The 25,303-nt window shown below is 43.2% G+C and overlaps 2 protein-coding genes across 2 annotated transcripts in view; one reads left to right on the top strand and one right to left on the bottom strand.

Moving 5' to 3' along the window:
* The window catches only part of HTR6 (5-hydroxytryptamine receptor 6), a 742,605-nt gene that overhangs the window by 272,736 nt on the left and 444,566 nt on the right, over positions 1-25,303 (top strand). The gene's annotated exons all lie outside the window — the stretch shown is intronic.
* UBR4 (ubiquitin protein ligase E3 component n-recognin 4) overlaps positions 1-25,303 on the bottom strand; it is a 123,764-nt gene that overhangs the window by 39,365 nt on the left and 59,096 nt on the right. Inside the window, 25 exon segments of the mRNA XM_049772526.1 lie at positions 675-791; positions 1,899-2,006; positions 2,637-2,733; positions 3,726-3,900; positions 4,703-4,840; positions 6,535-6,639; positions 7,104-7,281; positions 7,399-7,529; positions 9,723-9,834; positions 10,783-10,904; positions 12,483-12,623; positions 12,714-12,797; positions 13,443-13,617; positions 14,747-14,881; positions 15,262-15,346; positions 17,402-17,618; positions 18,763-18,979; positions 19,394-19,557; positions 20,527-20,728; positions 21,007-21,178; positions 22,197-22,354; positions 22,657-22,884; positions 23,310-23,462; positions 24,254-24,412; positions 24,772-24,954. Of these exon segments, the coding sequence (XP_049628483.1) occupies positions 675-791; positions 1,899-2,006; positions 2,637-2,733; positions 3,726-3,900; positions 4,703-4,840; positions 6,535-6,639; positions 7,104-7,281; positions 7,399-7,529; positions 9,723-9,834; positions 10,783-10,904; positions 12,483-12,623; positions 12,714-12,797; positions 13,443-13,617; positions 14,747-14,881; positions 15,262-15,346; positions 17,402-17,618; positions 18,763-18,979; positions 19,394-19,557; positions 20,527-20,728; positions 21,007-21,178; positions 22,197-22,354; positions 22,657-22,884; positions 23,310-23,462; positions 24,254-24,412; positions 24,772-24,954 (3,756 nt within the window).

The following is a 25,303-nucleotide window of genomic DNA, read 5'->3' as shown; positions in this document are numbered from 1 at the left end:
GCTCTTTCCTTGGGCAACTAGAAAAGCAGCCCAATTCAAGAAGCAGAGAAAACTTTTCACTGTACCCACTCTGGACAGCCCAAGGAATCCCACTCTCCCAGAAAGGGCTCTTCCCATAAAATCAGCAGCCAAAGGAGAAAGGCTGATTACTCACATGAATAAAAAAGCAGGAGAAAAGCTACTGTAAATAAAACCATTATGAGAGCCTTGCAAATCCCAGCAAACCCCACAGCTCATAAGCTCATTAAGATTGGATGCAGTTCAGCCTCCATCTCTACCTTCTCCGCTTTGTGTTAATCTCTTTTCCACCACATACACCCGGCTTTCTCTCTGCTTTATTACCATACCTTATAGCAATGTACAGTAAGGGAATCCTCTTAGTCCCACTGCACCTTGCAGAACAGCCCCTGCTTTTCAATAATGGTACTTCCAAACCCTTTACCACCTCTACTAGAGGGACTATTGGCAAAGATCAGGCCTTGGCAGGATTCTGAAAAAGGTAGTATCTGCTCTTGAGATAACCACTTAGAATTTTACTCCTCACAAGCAATACTTCTCCACATAACAGAGGCATATCACCCCTGTCCTCAGCCCCCTTCCCACTCAATCAAACAATCTTCTCACTTTATCCCTTCCCATAATCCCCATATACAAGTTCAAGCAAAATTCATTACCTCACATATAGAAGACTTGGATCCTGATTTGGTCCGGGACATGAAGACACTCAGGAGCCTCATTACGACAAGATGAACTTCATTTAGGGCGCTACGTTCATTCTTTTTGGAGACATCCTGCAGTCATAAGCAGAGCCCAGCAGCTCATATTTTAACATTGAAGCAACCTCTAAGCAAGACTTCCACCCCCCACCCCGCCTATGAGACTAGACAGATATTTCTCAGATTCCTCACAAAACAACAACAACAAAAATACAAGACAAACTTTGCTACGTGTCCCAACTATGTCTAAATTATCTAAAGACTGATATATTTAGGAAGTCAGATTGTACTTTGTAGAGCTAAAAAGGTTCATAAGGGTAAGTACTTATTTGGGGGGGGGGGGTAATCACACCCAGCATTGCTCAGGGGTTACTCCTGGCTCTACACTCAGAAATAGCTCCTGGCAGGCTCAGGGGACCATGTGGGATGCCGGGATTCAAACCACTGTCCCTCTGTATGCAAGGCAAACGCCCTACCTCCATGCTATCTCTCCAGCCCCAAGGGTAAGTACTTTTGTCTTATTTCGCATCTGTGTTCAGATCTAAATTATATCTGGGCTAAAGCAGTTATACCAAGATGTATTTCAAGGATGGTAGGGAGCTCCCAGTGGCACTCAGATCTGGAGGTACCTTCAGTAATTCTCAGTCAACAGGTCCTGAGGATTCTTTGTTACTCGGCCTTAAAGGAGTAACATCTGGCAGTTCTCAGTGGCTATACCTAATGGTGTTTAAGAGGACTATGTGCTGCTGTGGATTGATCAGGGTGAGTTGCATTCAAGGAATGTGCCTTAACCCCTATATTATCTCCCTATCCCACTAAAACCACTTTTGTTGAATTAACTAAATCCTCAGTAAATGGTTTCCCTCCTACCCAAAACCAGATAAGGTTCCTCTAAGAGTGGAGTGAAAACGGGGCCGGAAAGGTGGCGCTAGAGGTAAGGCATCTGCCTTGCCAGCGTTAGCCTAGGATGGACCACAGTTCGTCCCCTGGCATTCCATATGGTCCCCACAAAGACAGAGGCGATTTCTGAGCACATAGCCAGGAGTAACCCCTGAGTGTCAAATGAGTGTGCCCCTCCCCCCCCCAAAAAAAAACAAAAAGAAAAGAGTGGAGTGAAAAACTGAACACTAATTTCAACCATCTCTGCTTCTCATGAAGTAAGTAAACTCTCTCAAATGATACCTTTTTATCCATGCCCAGCTCAGCAATCAGCTGGGAAAGTAGATTGTCCAGGGCCCCCTTGTCTTTCTCATCTTCCCCATCCAAATCCGTTGTGAGCATAAGAATGACCTGAAAATCAATAGATAAAATATAAATTCTTTTAAATCCCTAGAGATAATAACCCTAAACACAAAGAATATTTCATAAGAAATTCCTGCCTTTCATGTCAATCATAACTAATCCATGAGAAGTTTCTAAACTTCCAAGTATCCGGAGTCAGAGGAGTCAAATTTTGGTATATGCACATATAACTTGGTGTTACTGAAAGTATTTGTAAAAAAGTTTAGAAAAATCAATGGACTAGCCTACATTATTTCCAACCAAAGTGGCTTAGGATGAGGCACTGCACTAAGCTAAAATTAAAAAGATTAAATCTGAGTAAAGGTAGAAGCAGCAATATTGGATCTCACTCCAATACTCTCATACTCTAGGCATTATAAATAAACAATATCTGGAGCAGGCTTTTGTTCCTAGCTCTGTCAATAACGAGGCTGGATGACTATGAACATTCAAAAAACTGCCTCTTGGTCCTCTCATTTATAAAATAAAAGGTTGACCTGCAATTCAAAACTACATTCCATTATTCTATGACCCAATACCAAAGAAAGTCTTACAGAGCCTGTGGAGGAGAGATGTGAGCATGCATGTTTAAGGATGATGCAACTTTAATGTGACAGACCCAGGTGAACTGAGGAATACCTGCATGTATGGGATGGCACGGACACCGCCAACATTTCGTAACTGGGGCAAGGTCTGCAGTAATCTTTCCAACAGCATCAGTCGAACCATGTGCAGCCTAAAAGGCCAAGTACAGGAAATAGGAGCTAGTACATAAATTCTAACCATGAGAATATACTTCTCTCCACCTGCTACCAAGTAAACAAGGAGTAAGACCCCATGAACACTGTAACAGAATTTGCAGGCACCACATCCAAGTATTGTTATGACCAGGTCATTACAGCAATATTAAACATAGAAGGGGAAAAGTGATATCTATGCCTATTACAAAACCTATATAAAAGAAAATATAATCTGCTGAAATGGAATAAAACAATTCTAAAATATAACTGATGGGGGCTGAATTAATAGTACAACAGGCAGGGAGTTTGCCCTGCACATGGCTGACCCAATTTCTATTCCTGGTATTCTGTAGTTCCATGTCTGGCAGAAGTGATCCTAACAGGATCCTGAATACTTTACAGATAATAAAACTTTAATATAAGTATAGTCTTATTTGAATCGGTAAGAACTTAAAAAGGAATTTTCAAATATATAGCAACCGACACTCTGGGGGTAGAAGAGTAAGGCCAGAGAAAGAGAACAGGGGTATAAAGATCTTGCCTTGTTTGTAGCTAACTCTAGTTCAATCCCTACACTGCTGCATACTGGTCCCCAAAGCACTGCCAAGGATCAAAAGGTCACACCTCAGCAAAGAGCCAAGAACAGGCCCTGAGCACTGCCAGGTATAACCCTATAAATATTTATTTATATATATGTATGTACAGGTATTATATAATTACATACATAAGCTCATGGATGCAACCTAAATAATTGGGCAAAGTCATGTGTAGATTACAAATGAATATTACTCAGGAAGAGATGAGGTGCAAGTGAAGAAACAAAAAAGGGACAGAGAGGATAGTACAGACACGGGTAAGACACTAGCTTTGCATGTACCCAATCTGAAAAAAATCTGTGGTATTTTTTGAGTATTCTTTGCGTTATAAGGATATATTCCCCAAATGTTTTCACACAGAAAAGTCTATAAACAGCATGCTGGGTTCTGACCTGTTGCTAGTATGGATGTCTCCTTCTCCTTCCCCTTCTCCTTCTCCCTCTGACCCATCTCCTTCTTGATGGCCGGTAGTGGTGCTGATTGCACCAGTGCTTGAGCTGACACTTCCTGGTCCAGCTGGATGTCCCTCTGCTGTGGCATCACCATAAGCACTGCTCCGGCCAGAAACTGGAGGGAAGTGGTGACCAAAAAATCCAAATTAATTTGCAAAGCCTGAATGGAATCCAATGCATTCTATCTATAGCCAGCAATAGTTAGCTGGTAGCTTTAGACATATATATTTTTTTTCTATGGAAAGGTAAGTAAGGATTGGCCCCTAGCACTATACAGTCACTTTCATGGCAACCACTCATTCTTCTATAGGATACAACGTTCACCTACCAGAACAATCTTAATCTTCCAGATCATACATCAGAGTAATTGGGGACCTAGAAATTATTAGCTTCCCTTAATCTCCATAAACAATTTTATTATCTCATGTCTAACCACTGAATAATTTACTGGGTCAAACCAAATGGTTTTGTCATGCTTCTCATTCTAGAGCCTCACCCTTTCAGCTAGTAGACTATAAAGATGGTATGCAAGATTAGCATAATAAACTAATAAAACATGATTACCTAACAAATATTCCCCCCAAATATTTGAGAGAGCAAAGCCGCAACATGATGGATTTCAAGGTAATAGCATGATTGTTTTAGACTAATCATGATTTGGGATTATGCTTATCATTGTTTTCTTCTGATAACATAAATGAAAAGCCTACTGTAAAATACTTCAACATAAACCTGAGCTTAAACTATTGTTGCTCAACATCTGCAACTCCAGAATTAAGGGTCACTGAATTTCCAAAGACTTTCGATAAGTTCCCCAAACTTTCCTCTGCTAAAACCAATCCCTGGACCGAGGCAAGATTCTAATTTTCTTCCCACCCTCTGCCCAAGAAGACTGGAAGGAACCCCAGCCACATTACCACTGTGCTCGCCAGCCACTGAGTCCACTGCACTTCCCCCGCTCTCTGAGCCCACACTACCACCATGGTCAGCAGGAGAGGTCCGAAGAGTAGAACCATCAGTTGCTGCTGTGCTGCCCTCATCATCTGAGGCTGGAGCTGAGAGAGTAACGAGAGCTGTTACAGGTAAAAACCCCTCCTTGGAGTGAAAGCATCAAACCATATAATGCAGACGACATAATGCAGTTTATACATCCTGTCATCAAAGAAAAAAGGGAAAGATTTGCTTTGCTGGTTAATCCCTACAAGAAGAACAAACACTATACACAGTGCATTGCAAACAGTACTTAGACAGAAGTGAAAACCCAGTTCACTGGGCATTTCCTTCGCTGTTATATTACAGTGCAAGTAAAACAGTGCCGAGATTCAGTATGAATCTGTGACATGGACGCTCAGTGTTCTAGCTGAAAAGCTTCGTGGACACCATTGTCTAGGTGTTACTGACACCTGCTGAGATCAAAAAATTGAGACTACCATTCAAAGTACAGAATTCTGAAATTTTGTAAGATTCTTCGATGATCAATTGTTTATTGTTAAGAAATCATTTCTCAGGAGGTACTGAATGAACCCCGTTTGTTTTTTTAAACAGGTGATCCAGAGAGAAGCCCACTGGAAATTTCACACCTCTTAATCATCCTCATCAGGTGCTAATAATGAAGCAAGGAAATTCCCCAGAGACAGCCACAGCATCCAGGATCAGGGCTGAGCTGAGACAGGAGGAAAATGCTAGATGAGATACATGTGGGAGGAAAGCCAAGACAGCCACAAAGCACAGTGGGAACACAACTGGTACAGCACAATAGCAACCTCCACGCCTGGAATGACAGCAACTGAAAAGGCTGAAGAAAGAGCAAAAAGCCATGGCAGCAAGTGAGAAGCGATGCCAATTTCTCCCTCACTTATCTGTCAAGGGTAAAACTAGCCCAAAGGAAAGACAAATACAAGGAAACTTAAGTCTAGAAATCAACCCTTATGTTACTGTGTGCTGACTTTTCTTTTTTTTTTTTTTTTTGGTTTTTGGGCCACACCCGGTAACGCTCAGGGGTTACTCCTGACTATGTGCTCAGAAGTTGCTCCTGGCTTGGGGGACCATATGGGACACCGGGGGATCGAACCGTGGTCCGTCCAAGGCTAGCGCAGGCAAGGCAGGCACCTTACCTTTAGCGCCACCGCCCGGCCCCAGTGTGTGCTGACTTTTCAATAGGTTATTAGATATTCCATCCTCCTCTATTTAGTCCAATTGTACATCCAGGAATTTTTTTTTTCTCTCATCAGAATAGTACAGATAAAAGTGAGGTCTCAAGTTTTTCTATTCATTTGTATCGTCTATGAAATCACCACCCACTTTGTAGCTCATCATGGATCCTTGACTAGAAACTAGACTCAGTCTCTCAACTAACCACTTTCATTTGCACACAAGAGCAAATGTTCAAAGATATGAGCTTTTTTCCTTGACTCTCTTTGAATGTTGCCTACAATGTAACTGCTGGTGAAACACCCTGAAAGCTGCTTGCTGTGTGTAAGCCCTCATTAACCTACATGCTGCTCAATTGGCCTTTCCTTGGAGAAATAGCTGAAGCCAGGCAGCATGCAAAGTGTAGGAAAGCAGAGCCATGAGTGCCTTTGCCAAGCTACATTACTATGCCTTCCACACCCAGATTTCTAAAGCAAAGGCAGAAGCAGGAAATCCAGAATGGTCTGTCAAAGCAGCTGCCCATTATAACCTCACAGCATCGGAAACAGGCCTGAGGGTCCTGCCGCCCTGAGCCATGCTTCTTGCTGTGGACAGTTACCTGATGCTGTGGTGTCAGAGAGGGTCCCTGCGTCCAGAGAGGAAGAGCTGGGTGCCTGGCCGGACAGTCCCAGGCTCTGCAGGCCCAGGGCACTGCTGCTGCTGCCTGGGAAACAAGTGGAGAGTGAGCACAACATCCCCTCCAGACCCCATCCACAGAGCTGCTTTGGCCACCTGCTGCCCTCATGAACCTAAAAATCACCAGCACGTCACGTGACCCTTGCTGGCCTAGAGGAAGTTAGTCAGCAGCCACTGCTGTCCACTCACCGAGCTTGTTTATAGCAATGGTGGAAGGCTTCGTTCCACTCTCAGGCAAGACACAGAATGGAGGAACAGGTTCTGGGGAAAAACATCCCAGAGACCAAACTACCAGAAACTATGAGATTGGCTCCAGGCTGACAATCCCATGATCCCTCTCACTCTCCACCTGTATCTCTGAACAGCTTTCACCCAGATCAACCTCTCCCCAAATCTGGGGACCAGTTAAAATCAGCTGGGTATCAGTAACTCCAAGCCCTCTTTCCTGTACAAGGCCAAACAGCCACTGTTGTTTCTGGCACAGCCTTCTACCTTGTTGATCCTGCTGCAGGCTCAGGGCAATGGCTAGTTCAACCATGGTCTCGTCATCTGCATCAGGTGGGATGTCCAGCATGGGGGGAAACCCTTCTGCACCTGCCAACAGGGCCTCCAGGGGAGAGGGGTTGCCATTGTTGACATTTTCGGCTGTCTCCAGGACCATCGACTCAGACTGCAGAGAGAAAGCTCTGTCAGTGACCTATGGCAAATGGCAACTTTTGGAAGTTCCCCGATTAAGAGCTGGAGGAGAGTGTAGAGACTCCAGCCCTCTCCTGCTACAAAGACTCACCACCATTTCAAAATCTCCATGGTCCACCTCACTTTGTTCCTGGCTCTCCTGACGAATGTGACCACCATTTGGGATTCCCGATGACTGCATTTTCTCATCTGCATCATCATCATCATCATCATCCTTGTCTCCTGAGTCAAAGAAACCCCAGTCACTTGAAGGTACTTCTTCAGTCGCAAAGCGGTTAAGTTAGGCAAGCAACAAATACACAAGACAAGATAATCAGCTAGCACCATCTGCTTTTCGGGGCAAACCCCAGGGTAACCATGTTCTCTTGTTTCCTGAACAGAACAGGAATGAGAAGATGAGGCAGGCAGTGACTGCTTATCCTCTCCCTTAGGGAAATTTTTCCAGATGAAAAAGAGAGAAGTCTTTGGGTTCCTAAAAGATTTCCCTAAAGCAGAGAGATTTAAGACATAGATAGGCCCCTCGAATTTCTAACAACTCTAAAGGAAACCACGGGCAAAACAGGGAAATAATATGTTTTTCTAAAACCGTTCATAGTAGTTCTAAGTGTTAATTTAACGACCATTTCCCAAAACAACCGAGTCAGTGTCATTTTCCACAAAACATAATCACCATTTTGTTTTTTTTGGTTTTGGGGGAGAGGGAAACAGAACTAAAATGAAAATCCTGGTAAGTCCAGGATGGCTTGGCTGTGAAGGAGCCAGGCAAGGGGAGAAATCACCTGAGACACCTAACAGTGTGTTAGGTGAATGGAGGCCTTATTCTATTTAATGGGGTATCAAAGAATAGGGTTGACTATAGGCTTAATTAGAAAAATAAATCACTTTCTCATCAAAGAAAAGACATAAACATTGGTGCCTAACTCATCAGAAGCTTAGATAAGAGACATAATATTTAAAGACTAGCTTTAACAGGAAGTTACATATTTTCTTCTGGATATGCACTATCATCATACAACAGTCACTTGTCCTGAATCCTTAAAATGCAGCTCATTCCAAATGGAAATGTATGATTAGACCACACCACAGATATTTAAGCCATGACAAAAAAAAAAAGCAAAAACTTCATAGATAATGTTATATCACCTCCACATAAAGAATACATTTTATTTGAATTAGTGAATTAGGAACTTACTTTTTACTTTTTTTTTTTCATTCTTTATAAGATGGTGAATAGAAAATTTTAAATCAGAAGAGACTTTCTGGGGAATTTCACTTTGTACCAAGTTACCAGAACAACATACTCCATGAAATACTAGGTAGAATTGTTATGGTAAATGTTCTATCGATGGGGGCAAGAGAGATATTACATAGCAGGTAGGGCACTTGTCTTGTATTTGACCAACCCTGTTCCATCCCATTCCTAGCACAGCATATGGGCCCTTGAGCACCACCAGAGGTGATTCCTTAGTGCAGAGCCTGAAGTAAGCCCTGAACACTCCCATGTATGGCCCCAAAACAAAACAAGCAAAAAAGTCATGCCCTTGATTTGCAACAGCGCAAGTGTACATATCATAAGTGAAAATGCTTATGAAATTTGCTGAAAAATATTTGAAAAATTGCCCATCAAAACTTTCATAAATATTATCCCTTAGACAATGAAACTGAAACTGAATAGTTTTTATGCTGTTTTTTATTTTTCCTAAAAAAAGACTTTTTTGTCTTTAGTCATTATGATTTTTATGAATTATTTTGCCATGGTCCTTAGGAAGCATCAGCCATATATAGGACCCAGTGATGTCCTTGGTTGACTATTTCTGCTTTATCTGGTTTTATTTTATTCTATTCACTGTGAATATTTATACATTTATTGGTTTTTGGGTCACACCCAGCAGCGCTCAGGGGTTAATCCTGGCTCTGTGCTCAGAACTTGCTCCTGGCATGCTCAGGGGACCATATGGGATGCCAGAATTTGAACTACCAACCTTCTGCATGAAAGGCAAATGCCTTACCTCCATGCCATCTCTCCGGTCCCATTTTTTTTTTTTTTTTTTGTATTTTTATTTTGTATTTTGGTTTTTGGCTCACACTTAGCAATACTCAGGGGTTACTCCTGGCTTTGTACTAAGTAAACACCCCAGCAGGCTTGAGGGACAATATAGGATGCTGAGGATTGAACCCGGGGTGACCATGTACAAGGCAAATGCCCTCCCAGCTCTGGCCCCTGTGTATTTTTATACTGCCTAAATTCCTAATGGAAAATCAAAGAGTGAAACAAGACATATAACCTAACGTTTGTAGGACAAACAAGGTCAAGACAATCTAAGACAACTTTCTGATGCAGCCCAATCCCAAAACACACATGGACCTAAGAAAATGCATGCAGCACACACACAAACACAGCCACACACACATTACCCATTGGAGTGTTGCTTCGGGGGGAGGAAGGCAGTGTCACATGTCTCCGCTTATTCCTGGGTCTTAGAACTCGAATTATAGCTTGTTTACAAGAGAAGCTCACAGCAGGATCCTGTGGTGAAAAAGGAAGCTTTCATTCTTAGATTTTGTATTATTCTTGAAACTGTAACATCCTTTTCCTTTCATGGTAAATCACTGCCATTTATAAAAAGGCTAACCTACCTTTTGTCTTACTCTTGTTTTGGGCTACACTCAGGGATGCTCAGAGCTTACTCTTGATTCTCACTCAGAAATTACTCCTTGTGGAGCACTAGTGAGTCCTGAGCACTGCACCTTGAGTAGCCTACAAATACCACTGGATTGCCCCAAATACAAACAAAAAATCTTGGTGACGCTCACTTATATACACATTTCCTTAATCCTGTGCACTATGTAATTATCACTGACTTATCTCTGGGATTCTATTCCGAATGAGACAAAGACCACCCCTTTCCAAATCTTTTTGATCTAGAATAAGATTTTACAGCTTTTACCGAGTTAAAGTGCTTAGTTCCCATCACATTTGTGTGTATGTACATGCGTGCATGAGCACACATGTGCACACCAGGCTTACGCAGGGATTACTCCTGGTTCTGCACTCAGGATCACTCCTAGCAGGACGCAGAGGACCAGACATTATGCCAAGGATTGAACCTAGGTCAGCAGCATGGAAAACAAGCACCCTGTCCACTTACTATCATTCTGCCGCCTGCATTACATTCCTTTTAAGCTTATTACATCAGCTTAGCAAACTTACAAACTTAATTTTTTTCCAGGAAATCCAAAGCTAGAAACATCTGGGGGCCAGAGCAATAGTACAGTGGGTAGGGCATTTGCCTGGCCTATGGCCAACCAGGATTCAATCCCTGACATCCCATATGGTCCCCAGAGACCACTAGGAGTGACCCCTAAGGTCAAGGCCAGAAGAAAACCTCAGCACTGCCAGGTTATGGCCCAAAAGCCAAAACCCTCCTCCTGCCAAAAAAATAAAAAAGAAAATCTGGGTCATAATGATACATACTGGACACAACAGCATCTGCATGTAGATCTTGGACGCTGTGTTAATACAGTCAAGTTCACATGTACAGTAGCCATGAATAATATCTACCAGAGCATTAACAGTAGCTTCAATGTGAGTGAGGCCTAAAGTGAAAAAATATGGTAGAGAAACATTTGAGAACTTAATAAAGGTACAAATTCTTATTTCACATAAAAGTTAACAATACAAAAAAGACAAGTACAGGCAAAATAAAGCAAAAATATAGAGTAAGCAGATTCCTGGCATTATTTATTAAGAGCTTCCCAATCCAATTTTTCCTTAAAAGTTTCTCAAGATACCCTGCATCAGAAACAAGTTTAATCTCAAATGGCAGGGCCAGAGGATCAGGGATGTACTCAAATGGCAGAAGCATGTCTGTTTGTATGATCCCCTGGGTTCTGTCCCTGACACTGTATGACACTAAGCACTAACAGGTTGTCTCCCTAGCAACAATAAAAAAAGACAGTGTGGAACTGGAGAAAAAGCTCATTGGGCTAAAGTGCATGTTTTGCATGTAGGAGGCCAGAGTTTGATTCCCAGTCCCACATAATCCCCCAGCCCCACAAGCATCAGGTCAGGAGTAGCCTCAGAATGAGGTAATGGTACATCTGGTCTAGGCCCCAAAAAAACTCTAAACCAGTGGTTCTCAAATAGTGGGGCGCGCCCCCGAGGGGGGGCATGAGGCTCCGTAAAGGGGGCAGGTTTGACCTTGGCAAATACTGTCATAACAAGCTAAGTCCTGTGTTTATGCCTCTGTATGTCTCTGGAGCTGAGAGTTCTGTGTCCTGCTTCAAACCCCGCTTCGAAAAGCTATGCATTGCAAAACATGCTCATTGTAGCCATTCATCCAGACATTACCTCTGATTAAAAAAATCAGCTCAAATTATTTTATATATTTTTGTTTTGCAGGTTAAAGTTTTTTTTTTGTTTTTTGTTTTTTTTTTTTAACAAAGATACTATTTACAGTCACACAGAGGGCACAAAAAATGTTTTCTTCTTCCTAGGGAGGCATGACAGAAAATAATTGAGAAGCAATGCCCTAAATACAAATACTGTTGGGGGAAGTTCTACTTTTTTAGATTGCTAGATTTAGACCCTTCCTCCGCCTATAAAACTTTGGAAAATGTGAGAGTTAGATGCCAAAGACAGCAATAGCATAACAAATAATTCACAAGGTTGAAGCTTAACCTTTAACTTTTGAAATGCCTTTGATCAACTCTTCAAAGATTTCAAAAAACAAACACACACACCACCACTATGGGCATGCATGCACAAATGAGTATTCATATGTGAAATACTCAACCCCATATAAAGAGACAAAAGAAAATTCTTTTTTTTTTTTGGTTTTTGGTTTTTGGGCCACACCCGGTAACGCTCAGGGGTTACTCCTGGCTATGCGCTCAGAAGTTGCTCCTGGCTTGGGGGACCATATGGGACACCGGGGGATCGAACCGCGGTCCGTCCAAGGCTAGCGCTGGCAAGGCAGGCACCTTACCTTTAGCGCCACCGCCCGGCCCCGACAAAAGAAAATTCTATTTCTCTTCTCATATCAGGAGAAATAAACTCATCTCACAGACTTCCATTTTCTATTCCGTAAGAAATGAATTACGAAAACTAACGCCTAAGGGTCTGATAAACTCAAAGGCAGTATTTCCAAGAAGCTTCACTCTTTAACAAGATACCTGGCAGGCAGGCAGGTGCCAAGAATGCATTCTTGGGTTTGGAGGCATGGAGTTTCCAGAAGTGGTTCACCAGCTGGGTGATAAAGCTACAGCAGTCTCCTTCCAACTGCTTCTGAGGTTCTTTCCCCTCATCCACTCCTTCTAAGCAGGACAAAGAAAAATTGTTAACAACGGTAAATCTGAGATGAAATTTAATTTGTTTTAAGGTTAACTCAGGTCAAGGAAGCTTGCCTGGGGAGGGAGTTTCAAGTGGGCCCCCAATCAATATGCCAACTATCCCTAGATTCCAGCAGGCACATCTAGGAAAAAAACAGTCTGGGAAAGGAATATCACAGAAAACAGTGATATGTTAGAATTAAGTAAAAGGGGAAACATTCAGGATCTTTGCAGCTAATTGAGAATTTCAGGTCCAATTGTTAACTTCTAAAGACCAGGAGAATATCTGAGATGTTTAGTGAATGATGATATTGGAAGGAGGATCAGGGTGATGACAGCATATGGTAGCATAAAAATAACAGAGAAATGAGATGGCATCAATGAACTGTATAAAGGCAAAGCGAGTGTGGTATCAACATGAGAAAAGAAACATGATCAAGCACAGAGAAAAATCAATATACATATTAGTAAAATACTGGTAAAAGAACAGCTCAAAAAGCAAAGATATCACCTCTTACTTCAAATCAACCAGGGCCCAGGTTTAATTTTACCTCAAAGATTGCATAAGGTAGTAACTTCAGAGAGAGACTACATCTGATGTTCAGAGCACTAAGTAAACTCAACAATAATTAAAGGGTAAGCACTGTAGAGCGTATTTACTTAAAATGGCACAACCCTAAGTTCCAGAGAGAGAAATCTGTGTCTTAGAGCATGAAGTCAGCCAGTGGTTAGTGAAAGAGTAAGAGGATGTGCAGAGGTATACAGAGCAGATTTCAGGACCACAGCCTCAGAGGACAAGTTCACCTGTTTCCATCTGAGGTAGTTTTGACTCCGTAAAGTGGACAAGGTTGTTAGGGCGCATGATGGCAATGGAACGAGCGGTGATCACCAGCCTCTGGAAGACCTCAGGGTCCAAGTCTTTGCCTTCTTTGCTGGATGCATTGAGACACTGCACAGCTTTGCTCAACAAGGCCTGGTCCTATAACAAAAGGATCAAAGAAGATGAATCAAAAGCAAGGGTTACGGATGACTCAACAACAAAGAGGAGGGGAGCTGCCTGATCCTCAGTATCACCACTTCCTCTCAAGAGCACAGGTTAATCATACCACCTACCTGGAGTGTATCTTCCAAGCAGTTAAATCCAGTTAAACACAATGTGATTGACATATCAGCTGATGTGTATGTAAATCAAAAGCCTTGAATTCATTACCAAAGTCTGACCAAAAGATGCTAGAAATCATTCTATTTCTCTGAATTACAACAGTTTTTCCAACAATAAAACAATTCCTCTATCTAAGTTCTTATTACCCAAAAATTATATTTTCAAATTGCCTTTCCTTGAGAGGTTTAACAGGTTTAAGGCCATATTCTCAATTCTCGTAATGGAGAGGCAAAAGTTAAACAAGACATTTAGGCAGGTTACCCTCCTCATGGATCTGCACTAAAAGCTTTCCTATCAAAGGAACTTGTCCTTAACCTATCGCTTTTTGTTGGGTTTTTGGGTCCCACACCCAGTGATACTACTGGCTATGCACTCAGAAATCACTCCTGGCTTGGGGGACCATATGGGACTCCAGAGGATCAAATAGCAGTCCATCCTAAGTCAGACACATGTAAGGTAAAACGCCTTACCACTGCGCCATCGCTCTGACCCTATTAACCTATCACTTTTGCCTGTACTCCCTTTTGTAGGTGAGACTCTTTCTCCCCAGAATTCACCCCCCAAATTCTCAATAACCAATCAACAATTTCCTAACAAGCAAGCACAACCGTCAGGCAGTTATCAGCTTCAGTCATGAAGTACCAAAGCCCCCTTCTGGCTCTTTCTCAATGAGAAGCCACCCATAAGCAAATGCCTCTCCCTTGAACTCCTGACATCTTATGCACCCTCTTAGGCTGACAGAAAAAGAAACCAAAATTAATTGATACATTAGCTTAGAAAAATAAGCCCTCATCTCTCAACTATAAACTGTTGGGATTTAATCTCCATCCTTTTTCCTCTATACTTAAAGACATGCTTTACAATGAAAAGTTTGGTTCTTGCTTCTTTCCCTGTCAATAACACAACTGTCACTTTTGTAGAAGCCTTCCCTGAGAGTGGCCTTTACCTTGTGGCTGTGATAGGCTGAGCGGCTGGTGTGTAGGCTGGCCAGAAGGCTCTTTGACTGCTGCTGAACACTAGCAGGTGCTGGCAGAGAGAGCAGTAGGGTGGCCAGCTCCTGCGCTGCATTCTTGTTTCTCTCCTAATTTGAAAGACAGCAGTTAGCACTGGCCCAGGAAAACCACACAGAATAATCTACACTCTATTCTAGCTTCTCCCTTCCTCCCACCTAGGCTCTAGGTCTAGGTTATACTTCAGGAGTTGTAAAGAACAAAATAGAAATTACAGAAGTTGTAATCCCTCCCTGCTGTGATGGTACAGTAAACAAGTCTAAGCTCATGACTCCCCAAATAAAGTTCTTTCCTCAACATTCATCCTATGCCATGGAACACTATCAACCTGGTTTCCCAAGGAGAAGGATAGTTTTTAAAGCTGATGGCATGTGGGTCTTCTTTGCAATCTAGACTATGCTACATAGTCACCTCAGGGTCTCTGATTTCTTGCCTCTTCAGAAAGCTCTACGTGCTTTGAAAAGGTACTTGCCTTCTCGATGATTGGGCCAACAGCAAAGCAGCTTTCCAGGGCTTCTAAGGAACTCACAACTAGCCTAGAGAGACAGAAAAGCTGGCTTGAGTACAACAGCTCTTCTCTCTGCCTTATGCTTTAGCCTCTGTAAACTATAGGCAGGAAGACCTTGGGGACAGCTAATGAATGCCAAATAGAAAATCAAAGCACAATCAGACCTGCTACAGGCACCATGCATATCGTTTCCCTGTGTTACAGGCCTGAAGAAACCTGGCTCAGACTTGGAGATCAACCCGAGGCAGCACTCATAATCCCTAATTCAAAGACAGGGCTTTTCTGCCTTAAAGAGGATAAATGTGCTTCTTCTGCTGCCTGTGGCAGGGATCACTGAGTTGGGCTCAATAGTCTTTGATGCCAGGGAGCCCAAGCTCAGGTGCCCACAGATCAGTAGTCAAAGGGATACACAAAGGGAGAGTCTAAATCCAACTTCTTACACTGAGAAGGCAAAGACCGATTTTACTTACACCTCCAAGAAAATGCACACTGGCACTTTCTAGGGGTCCCTACATTTGGGGAGAACAAACTTAGTGGTTGGCATCACAAACATGCGAATCATCAGCATCTTTAGGAAATGCAGCAATTTGTTTTTTTAGGACAGCAACAAAGCACCCACTGTCGAAGGGTAGCAAATAAAATGCTCCCTGAGCTTTTCCTGTAGAGTTTAAAATGGTACACCACCAAACTGACAACTGAAGCTATGGACAGAAAGGGAAGGCAAAGCTCTGGATACTGAGAAGGTAGCTATAGGAAAAGGTCAAGGGACAGAGGAAGGTAACAGAGAGTTTGGGAAGAGGGACCTGAGACATAAAATAAAACTGAACAGCACAAGCTTTCCAGGGGCTTTTCAGATACTAGTACTTTTTGATATGACCATCCCCACTGCCCGAGCAACCCTCTTCTCATCCACTACAGATAGCGAACAAAAAGAAATGGGGTAAGGAAGAGAAAGCAAAGAGTCTGAAACGGCCAACACCAAGTGCACACATACAGCCCTCTGCAGACTCTACTTTTACACAGAATATAGCTCTGCAGCCATGCACATGAGCAGAACAGAAAGCAGGACTCTTCCACAAAAACAGAAGCCAAGCCACGCCATTGGTCACACTGCTCTCTGGCACACACTCACTCGTGCAGAGAAAAGAAAGAGGGCATACTAACCGGTCCAGCTTGGTTAGGGACTCAGTTTCAGAACTTGGGGAAGAAGCAAAGGAAAAAAAAAAAGGAAAAAAATGTGAAGCTCAGAGAAACCTGGAAACACATCCTAAGCAAACTATAAGAGAGAAAGAGAGAGAGTAAGAGAGAGAGAGAGAGAGAGAGAGAGAGAGAGAGAGAGAGAGAGAGAGAGAAGAGAGAGAGAGAGAGAGAGAGAGAGAGAGAGAGAGGAGAGAGAGAGAGAGGAGAGAGAGAGAAGAGGAGAGGAGAGAGAGAGAGAGAGAGAGAGAGAGAGAGAGAGAGAGAGAGAGAGAGAGAGAGAGAGAGAGAGAGAGAGAGAGAGAGAGAGAAGCAGCTAGTGTAGGCATTCCAAGCCAGGCTATTCTTATGACTTACAATGTAAGAAACTCAAAATCTTACATCACGAGTTACTTCCTCTACCATGGCAAACCAGCAGCTACCTAGCACAAAGAAGCCAAGCGCAATGCTGAAGAAGGCCACTGGAGGGAGCCATGAGGCTCTGAGCACTGCTACAAGATGCGCAGATTGCTTGTCAACAGTGTCCTTACCACAGAAGTAGCTGCTGCAGAGAAAGATGATGAAATCAGAACGGCTGCGAAGATTCCCCCCTTTAATTGTTGGTAAAGATGACCCTCAACTAGAACGAACACCTAGAAAGCAGTCTCTGACTACTCCAAAGGTTACCTGAGCATTAGGAGAAGGCACAAAAACCCCAAGGCAGAGCCTGATGCCAGCAAACTTTTTAGACTTTGCCTGGAGAAAACCTCAAGAGTGAAAAACCTGAAAATCGCAAGCTGGACTCGGGGCAGTCATTAGTGGCTACTGCTACTGCTCTGAAGACACATGTTCTGCAGGGAAAGTGAAAATGGGGAGAAGTGAAGACAAGTCATGCCAGTATTGGTACCTCTCCAAGACAGTTCCACTGGTGGTAGTAGGGGCAGCTGAATCGGTGTCTCCAGTGCCATTGCTCTGGCTCAAGTTTGAAGGACAGATGTTGCTGACAGAGGCAGAAGGAAATTCTTCTGGGGGCTCATCAGGCCAGCCAAACTGCTCCTTAGTCTTGCCATAAATTTTGACAGCATCAATCATGGTGACACCAGCTGGATCCACCGAAGCACCAACTGCAATAAATGAAGAAAACCTTTAGGAAGCATATTCTTTTTTGTTTGTTTTTTGGGCCACACTCAGCAGCACTCAGGGGTTACTCCTGACTCCGTGTGTTCAGAAATTGCTTCTGGAAGGCTTGGGGAACCAGATGGAATACCAGGAATTAAACGCGGTCGTCCTGGATCGGCCGCATTCAAGGCAAATGACTACCATGGTGCTATTGTTCTGGACTCAGGAAGCATATTCTTTTTGTTTTGGGGCCACACCGGTGACACTCAGGGGTTACACTACTGGCTTTGTGTTCAGAAGTCGCTCCTGGCTCAGAGGACCATATGGGATGCTGGACATTGAACCCAGGTCTGTCCTGCACAGCTGCAAGGCAAACTTCCTACCACTGTGCTCTCTCTCCGGCCCTCAGGAAGCATATTCTCGAAAGGATTAGCAGCACTATCTCTAGACAGTGAGACTAGATAAAGAGACTATTCTGGACAAGCAGCGAAGTCCATGGATGTTTAGGCAGGAGGGACTCCTGAGACTTTGGCATTTTCAGATGCTGTGCATATGCATAAACAGTAACCAAAAGCCTATGATGCCTACTACTTGACACTCCTGTGGGGACTTCTGGAGCTCTCAGCACTGTATCCCATCTCTACCCACAAGGCCTCTTAGAACTCCTTTCAGTCAAAGTGCAGAGCACTGTTAGCCTTAGAAGGAAAGAGAGTAGCAGACAGGTGGAACATAAATGGTAGTGGAAGATGACTATGGGCTTTGTATACTGATGATTTAGTTTTCAACACGGCCTGGCACTACTACCCACTTCTCAGTCGCTGTGACCTGAGGCTCTCTATGTACTTCATGAAAGCCCTATCAATGCATATGCTGACCTTGCTTCCTCTTTGCCTGGCACACAGGCAGCTCACCAGTAGGTCCAATCTTACAGAAGTGAACACTGGAGCAGTTTCACTCTGTTTTTACTGCTCTGCATTCAAATATATCGCTTTTCTGTCACTTTGGTTCCTTTCTAGCTCAAATGAAGGTTAAAATTTCACAAAGGCAAAGACCAATGAAGTAACAAGTACAAGGCTTTCAAGTATTAGGGTCACAGAAAAGATGCAATCCTGATATGGATAGAATCTGTGTCAGGGACTAGAGACTCACTAAAGAGGTTCAGTTTCTTATCAGCCTGCAGGGCTTCTTCTCTGGTGAAGGGAAAGTCAAACCAGCGTGAGCGACTCAGGTTTAGTTGCATAGTTCTGCCAAAGATCTCAATATATGATGGGGCCCGTTCAATGGCCTGAGTCCCAATCTGGATCCGCATGCCTGTCATCACCATGGTGCTGTTGTTGTTAGTGATCTCAATGGTGAAGCCACCAGGCTGAAAAGGAGGAAAGGCATACAGAGAAAACTCATACATACAAGTTTTTAACAGTAAACTTTTAATTCTTCCCATATGTGTCCCTAGACATAACCCTGATCTTTCAATTTCACCAGTAATGGCTTTATTATTTCCCAGAACAGCAGAGGGGAAGGCAAGGAAAATATTCACCTTCAGGCTTCCACCTTCCAAAAGCACTTAGCTTCTGCCACTCTGCACCACATGATGTTGGAACAGAAGCTTTTCTTCATGAGAATATTAGTTCCCTCCAGGGACTATTCAACTAAAACCAAGGGTCAACAACTAAAAGTATATATTTACTACCAGTTCTACTTGCATTATGAAAGGACCTGTGTTCTTGATCCCACTCTTTGAGTCTTTCAGAAACTGACCCTAACCCACTGCAGTTCTTACCTTGGTATTAGCCACATACATGCCAGTAGAATTCAGCCGGTGCTTTATCTGTTGTGCATTATAGACTTGCAGGAGGTCATTACCACCAAATTCCACATCTGTCAGTTGCTGGTTGTGTTCAAAGAAGTCAATCGGAAAGGTCACTTGACTAGAGGTTCGAGTTGCTGTGGAGAGCAGTAGTGGATGGTCAGAGAACACACCCAGTGCAGTCCTTACCACCTCTTTGCTCACTCCACAGCTAATGCTCCCTCCTCAACTGAACTCACATTCAAGCACCCAAACCCTTTTAGGACAAATCTGGATCATTATGATTGCACCAATCATAAGTTTACATGTGGTTACTTACCCAACAGTCATTATCCCTAGCCACATGATACAGCAAGACAAGGAATCTGGTGTCAGTACTAATAGTCAATAACAACCAGACTCCTCAAATAATTTGTTTAAAATAAACAATAGAAGAAGCGTTAGAGGACTACGAACAACACCATTATCTCAAACAGACACAACAATAAATTTAAGGGACCACTATGACCTCTGTAATGTTCTTTGCTTAGGGACCGACAACTTCCTAAATTCAACTCTTATTCCCTGGAGAATCCATTATCAACAGCAAAGACTTCCAGCTCGGTGCCCAAGGATGAGTTCTTTACTATCCAGGGGGAAAAGTAGCCAAAGAAATCTACACCTGTCAGCTCATTCTTCGTATTTCATGTCAGGCAAACCATTTTCACTGAGGGCCCAAGAGAGATCCTTTACTAAGCACCTACAGACTGTAGGATTGAATTGGAGAGGTAATAATTGCCTGCTATCTGTGCAATGTGTTCTAAAAGCTACATAAAACTATGCTGGTCTGAAAAGCTTGGCTCTACTTTTAAGAAATCAGCTCATCTCTCAGTCTATATAAAACATGACAAACTGCTGTTCCCCAAGGCTATAAAGGGTTGGGGAATGAGGAAAGCCAGTGAAGGGCTATTTACATTGTGGTGGTGGGTACATGTGTATTTGACATTGCAAGCATCAAACAGTAATACAGAAACTAATGTAAACTCTACCACCCCAATCAAATAATCTTCACACACAAAGAAGGACAAGTGCTGCCCCCTCCCCAGTCTGCTGCGACAGAGCCTTACTAATGGTAGCTGCTTTGCGCTTCCGAACAGGCTTCATTATGCTGATAACACTGCTAGGCTGCAGGGAAGGCTGCAGCCAGTAGGAGGTGTTCTCTACATTGGCCATGTAAATGCGCAGGCTGCCATCCTCACACAGCAGAATCATGGTTGTTCGCTGTTGCTCGTTACAGGCTGTGTGCCTAATAGCAACCATGTCTTGGATCTAAGAGCAGGGAACAGAGAAGGATGTTAATTCCCAGACCAGACCTACAAACCAGAAGCTACTGAGAGAGAAGCAACTGGACTCGTATTAGCTGGGGGTTAGTCGGAGGGCAGAGAAAGGCCCAACTAAATAGTGGGCCTTTCCACTTTCCAAGAAAGTGGCTGAAATCCTTCTAGATCTCTAGTGAATTCAGCTGGAAAAGTGACATATTAGGCAAATACATAAACAGAAGAGGTTCATAGCCAAGTGATCAAGGATAGAAGGAACCTGACACTGACCTTTGCTTTAGCAGGAAGAGTCTTAATCTCCTGGATCAAAAAAGTGTCTGGTTTCACCATAACTACCAATGGCACACCCGTTGTTTGCTGGACGCAACACACCAAGCCAGGATGGTTCATCACTTCAGACCATTGGCAAAGGGCAGGAGATGTCTTACTGCCACCATTGGAACTACAGAGACAAAAAAATCCCTAGCGTCAATCATCACAGAATATCTGTTTCTTCTTTCCTCCTCCTACCCCATGCTTCTCACCCTTCAGGGTAAAACCCAGGACTTGTACCATAAGGGTACTAAATTCCTTGCTCTCTAATAGTTCTCTTAATTTAAGACCTTTTTTTTGTTTTGTTTTTTTTGGACCACACCCAGTGATGCTCAGGGGTTACTCCTGGCTGTGTGCTCAGAAATCGCTCCTGGAGGGGCCGGGCGGTGGCGCTCAAGGTAAGGTGCCTGCCTTACCTGCGCTAGCCTAGGAGACGGACCGCGGTTCGATCCCCCGGCGTCCCATATGGTCCCCCAAGCCAGGAGCGACTTCTGAGCGCATAGCCAGGAGTAACCCCTGAGCGTCACCGGGTGTGGCCCAAAAACCAAAAAAAAAAAAAAAAAAAAAAAAAAAAAAAATAAAAAAGAAATCGCTCCTGGCTTTGGGGGACTATATGGGACGCTGGGGATTGAATCCAGGTCTGTGCTGGGGCAGCTGTGTGAAAGGAAAATGCCCTACTGCTTCACTATTGCTCCGGCCCCATCACTGAAGACTTAACCCCGAGTGTAATACATCAGTCCAGGGACTTAAATCTAACCAGATGTCTCACATTTATTTCAATCCATGTTTTATTTAGTGAGAAATTCCTCCCAGAAGGGAAAATTAGTTTTTAGAAACAAAGAATACTAGCAGAGTGACAACTGGGGAAACTTTTAACAGTCCCATAGCAAAATTCAACTATATTAAAATCACATTTTTGCCTTCCCTACCACTTTTCCTTTGGAGTAAAAGTGAAGCTCTACCAGTACAGCTCTGGCTCCTCAGTGTGGAGGATAAGCCATGCAGAGAACCACACGATCGACAATGTACACTGCTTGGCTTTTTCAAGACTATAGAGGAAAGCCCTAAAAGACTCTAGTGCCAGGGAAAGGATGGAGAACTGCTGAATGGGGGCTGTGGGAGTTGAACACCAAATTCTCATAGCCCACCTTTTGATGTTGATGGAGAAGAGCTGCAATACCTCCAAAGTCGTGCGGCTAATGGTGGCTGCAAATGACTTGCCCTGACAGTAGCTGAAGAACAACATCTGCAACACGTGGGAGTAGTACACAGACACGCCACCACCTGCCACCTGGCTGTTACTGTCCTGAGGGACAAAGACAAAACTACTGCCATAAATTCGCAGGAGGGGAGAACAGTTTCCTCTAGTCCTGGTGTTTTGATATTTTGATATTCATCTTATATCTTGATTATGTGCATCCCTACTCAAATTCTAAATAAACGCCACAACAACAAAGAACTATCAAATAAAATTAGTTAGGTTTAAAAAGATTAAGCTTTCTGCTAGCAAGTAAAAAGCAAAAGTTGAACAAGATAAAGGAAATGTTAAATCTGGAACAGAAGCAAGCATTAGCAAATAAAAGTGACAGAAGAAACATTTGCTCTAACCTTCAGGTCTTCATGATTGATTTCTAGTACATTGGTGACATAGAAGGGTCCCTGCTGAGCACTGCTGGCCTCTTCCATGAGCTGGGTGTAAATGTACCCAGCTGAAGACATTATTACAATAATGTTCTTTCCCTCCTCATTGAAGAGGAAAGTAACATCTCTAATTTTTGAACTTGGCAGGAGAAAGTAGAAGGTTGGACTCAAGGCATCAACAGATAGGTCATAAATCTGCAGGAAGAAGAGGTACAAAATAAAGGGAGTATTATTACTGTTCCATTCCCCAAATTATGCTTATAAATCTAAAAATCTGTAACTGATGAGTACTGAGCATTCATCATCCATGCCACAGGCACCCAAGTGATGGATCTGTCCACCTCCCCTCAAGAAATGAGATGGGGAGAGAGGAACCAATAAATTCTACATTATGTATTGCAATGCCTGTGACTTTAGTACAGCAAAGTAGAACTCGAATCAATTTTATATTGCCTATACACACCCAGGAAGTTCCTTCACAGTAGAGTAACAAAAGGGAAAAAAAAAGGTTAGGATAGATGCCTTTTAATTTCTGGAAAAAACAAGCATATCATAAAAATCAAACATCACAGATTTAAAATAAAGTCATCCAGGGCCATATCATGTAACTGTGACTGTACCTTGACAAAGTCTGCAGTCACAATTGCTAACTCCGTCTGTGAGCCAGGTAACCACACAGCTTTGATGATGAAGTTTCCTGTTGCCAACTGGGGGTGCAATACCAAGTGATCCGAAACCGAGCCTGAGCTACTGAAGGTCAAAACATGGCAGTCCTAGATACAGGACAATTCAAGGTGCAAAACAGTTAAAAAGTGAGTTATAAAGTAGGTTAGTTCATTTCAGAGTTCTAGCATTTCCTTTTCTCTCCTACTATTTTCAGCCTTTGTACTACAGAAAGCATCCATCCACTAGTCAAGCCAGGCTTTAAGAATGAACAGAGCATTTCCATTATAAAGAGAAATCTGAAACACCTAGAAACAAATTCAGATTTTCCTTCTGCATTTCAATGCCTCTTGTTCTGGGGCCACATCCACTAAAAGGAGAGACAAAAAGAGAAAAAGAAAGATAGAAGACAGGAAAAAGAGGAGAGAGAAAGAGAGAAAAGAAAGAAGGAAATGAAGAAGTGTGTCTATGTGTGTTTTGGGGGCAGGGGCAGGAATAGTAAGTGGGTGCTGTACTACTCCCAGCTTGGTACTCATCTCATAGGTGTTTGTGAGACTACTTGGTGAGGGGTCAAACCTAGGCTTCTATAGTCCTCTAGCTGCTTCTACTGCCTTTTTAAGTTTGTTGTGTGTATAGGGGGTGAGGGGTGGTTTGGTGGTGACTTCTGGCTCTACACTCAGGAATCATTCCTGGTGGGCTCAGGGGACCATATGGAATGCCAGGTATTGAACCTGAGTTGGCCCTGTGCAAGGCAAATGCCCTACCAACTGTGCTATTGTGCCAAACTCCGCCTTTTTAGGTTTTAATTTTGACACTGAAGAAGAGAATGTAGTGCCACAGAGAACAAGGAAGAAAAGGTGACTAGGATCTAGACCTACAGGTCAAGCTGAAAAAGTATTACCTTCAGCCCACAAACAGCAAGGTAGTCTTCCTTGCAGGGATTTCCAGTGAGGCTTAACACAGTAAAGGGGACCGGGGCAGAAGCCAAGCGGGTCAGTGTCAATTTCCTTTTACTGGAATCTGCTTGCTTCAGGAGGGCAGAAAGCTGCAGAACAGTGATCTGCAAAGAAACAATAATAATTTATTAAGCCTGTTATCTACAGAGTAAGCATACTGAGCAAGACTGTCCAAGGTATTTACTATTCAATTATTTTGCTGGGGGCTTTGAAGGATATGTTTTGAATGAAAATTTACTGACTAGGAGGACTCATTCTAGTCAGAATGAAGTTGAATTCTTAGTTTAACTACAGGTCTCAGGTCACATAGAAAAGTTCATGTACTCAGTGTCTGAAGTATTTTTATATGTCCCTATACACAGTTTTGTAGGTTCCAGATGCTCATTTTGAGTATAGTTACCTTTCTGGCTTAGAACTTAAGAAAAGCATGTCCGAAAGAGAGGGAAGTTCTCGGATGACCCACCTTGCCTTTCTCGTGGCTGACAGCCAAATGTTGGCGGCGCCCATGAGGAGAAGAGAGCACACACATAGCTACCCGCCGGAGCACATGGGCGCTGATTAGCTGTCGAATAGTCTGGCCCTGGTCACCACTGTAATTCATTCGAACATTCTCAAAGGCACCTTCCTGGGAGCCTAAGGTGGGAACCTGGCAAAGGAGGCAGAGAATCAGCAAGAGTAAGACAAAAAAGACCAAGTGGACTCACCCGAAACTCACTTGACTGAGATCTCACAATTTAGTCATTCAAAAACAAAGAATTCTTTCTCTTAAATTTTATTATTTTTTAACTTTATTTATCTATTTATTATTGGTTTTAGGGGCCACACCCAGTGCGCTCAGGGGGCCACTCATGGCTCTGCACTCAGAAATCGCCCTGGCAGGCTGAGGCCCAGATGGGGATGCCAGGAATCAAACCAGGTCCTCCCGAGGTTGGCCACATACAAGGCAAATGCCCTACCACTGTGCTATCTCTCTGGCACCTCCCAAAAACCCAAAG

The sequence above is a fragment of the Suncus etruscus genome, chromosome 4, assembly GCF_024139225.1.
Source record: "Suncus etruscus isolate mSunEtr1 chromosome 4, mSunEtr1.pri.cur, whole genome shotgun sequence".
Taxonomy (NCBI): Eukaryota; Metazoa; Chordata; class Mammalia; order Eulipotyphla; family Soricidae; genus Suncus; species Suncus etruscus.
Note: the sequence above shows the minus strand (reverse complement) of the source record. Positions and strands in the feature narration are given on the sequence as shown.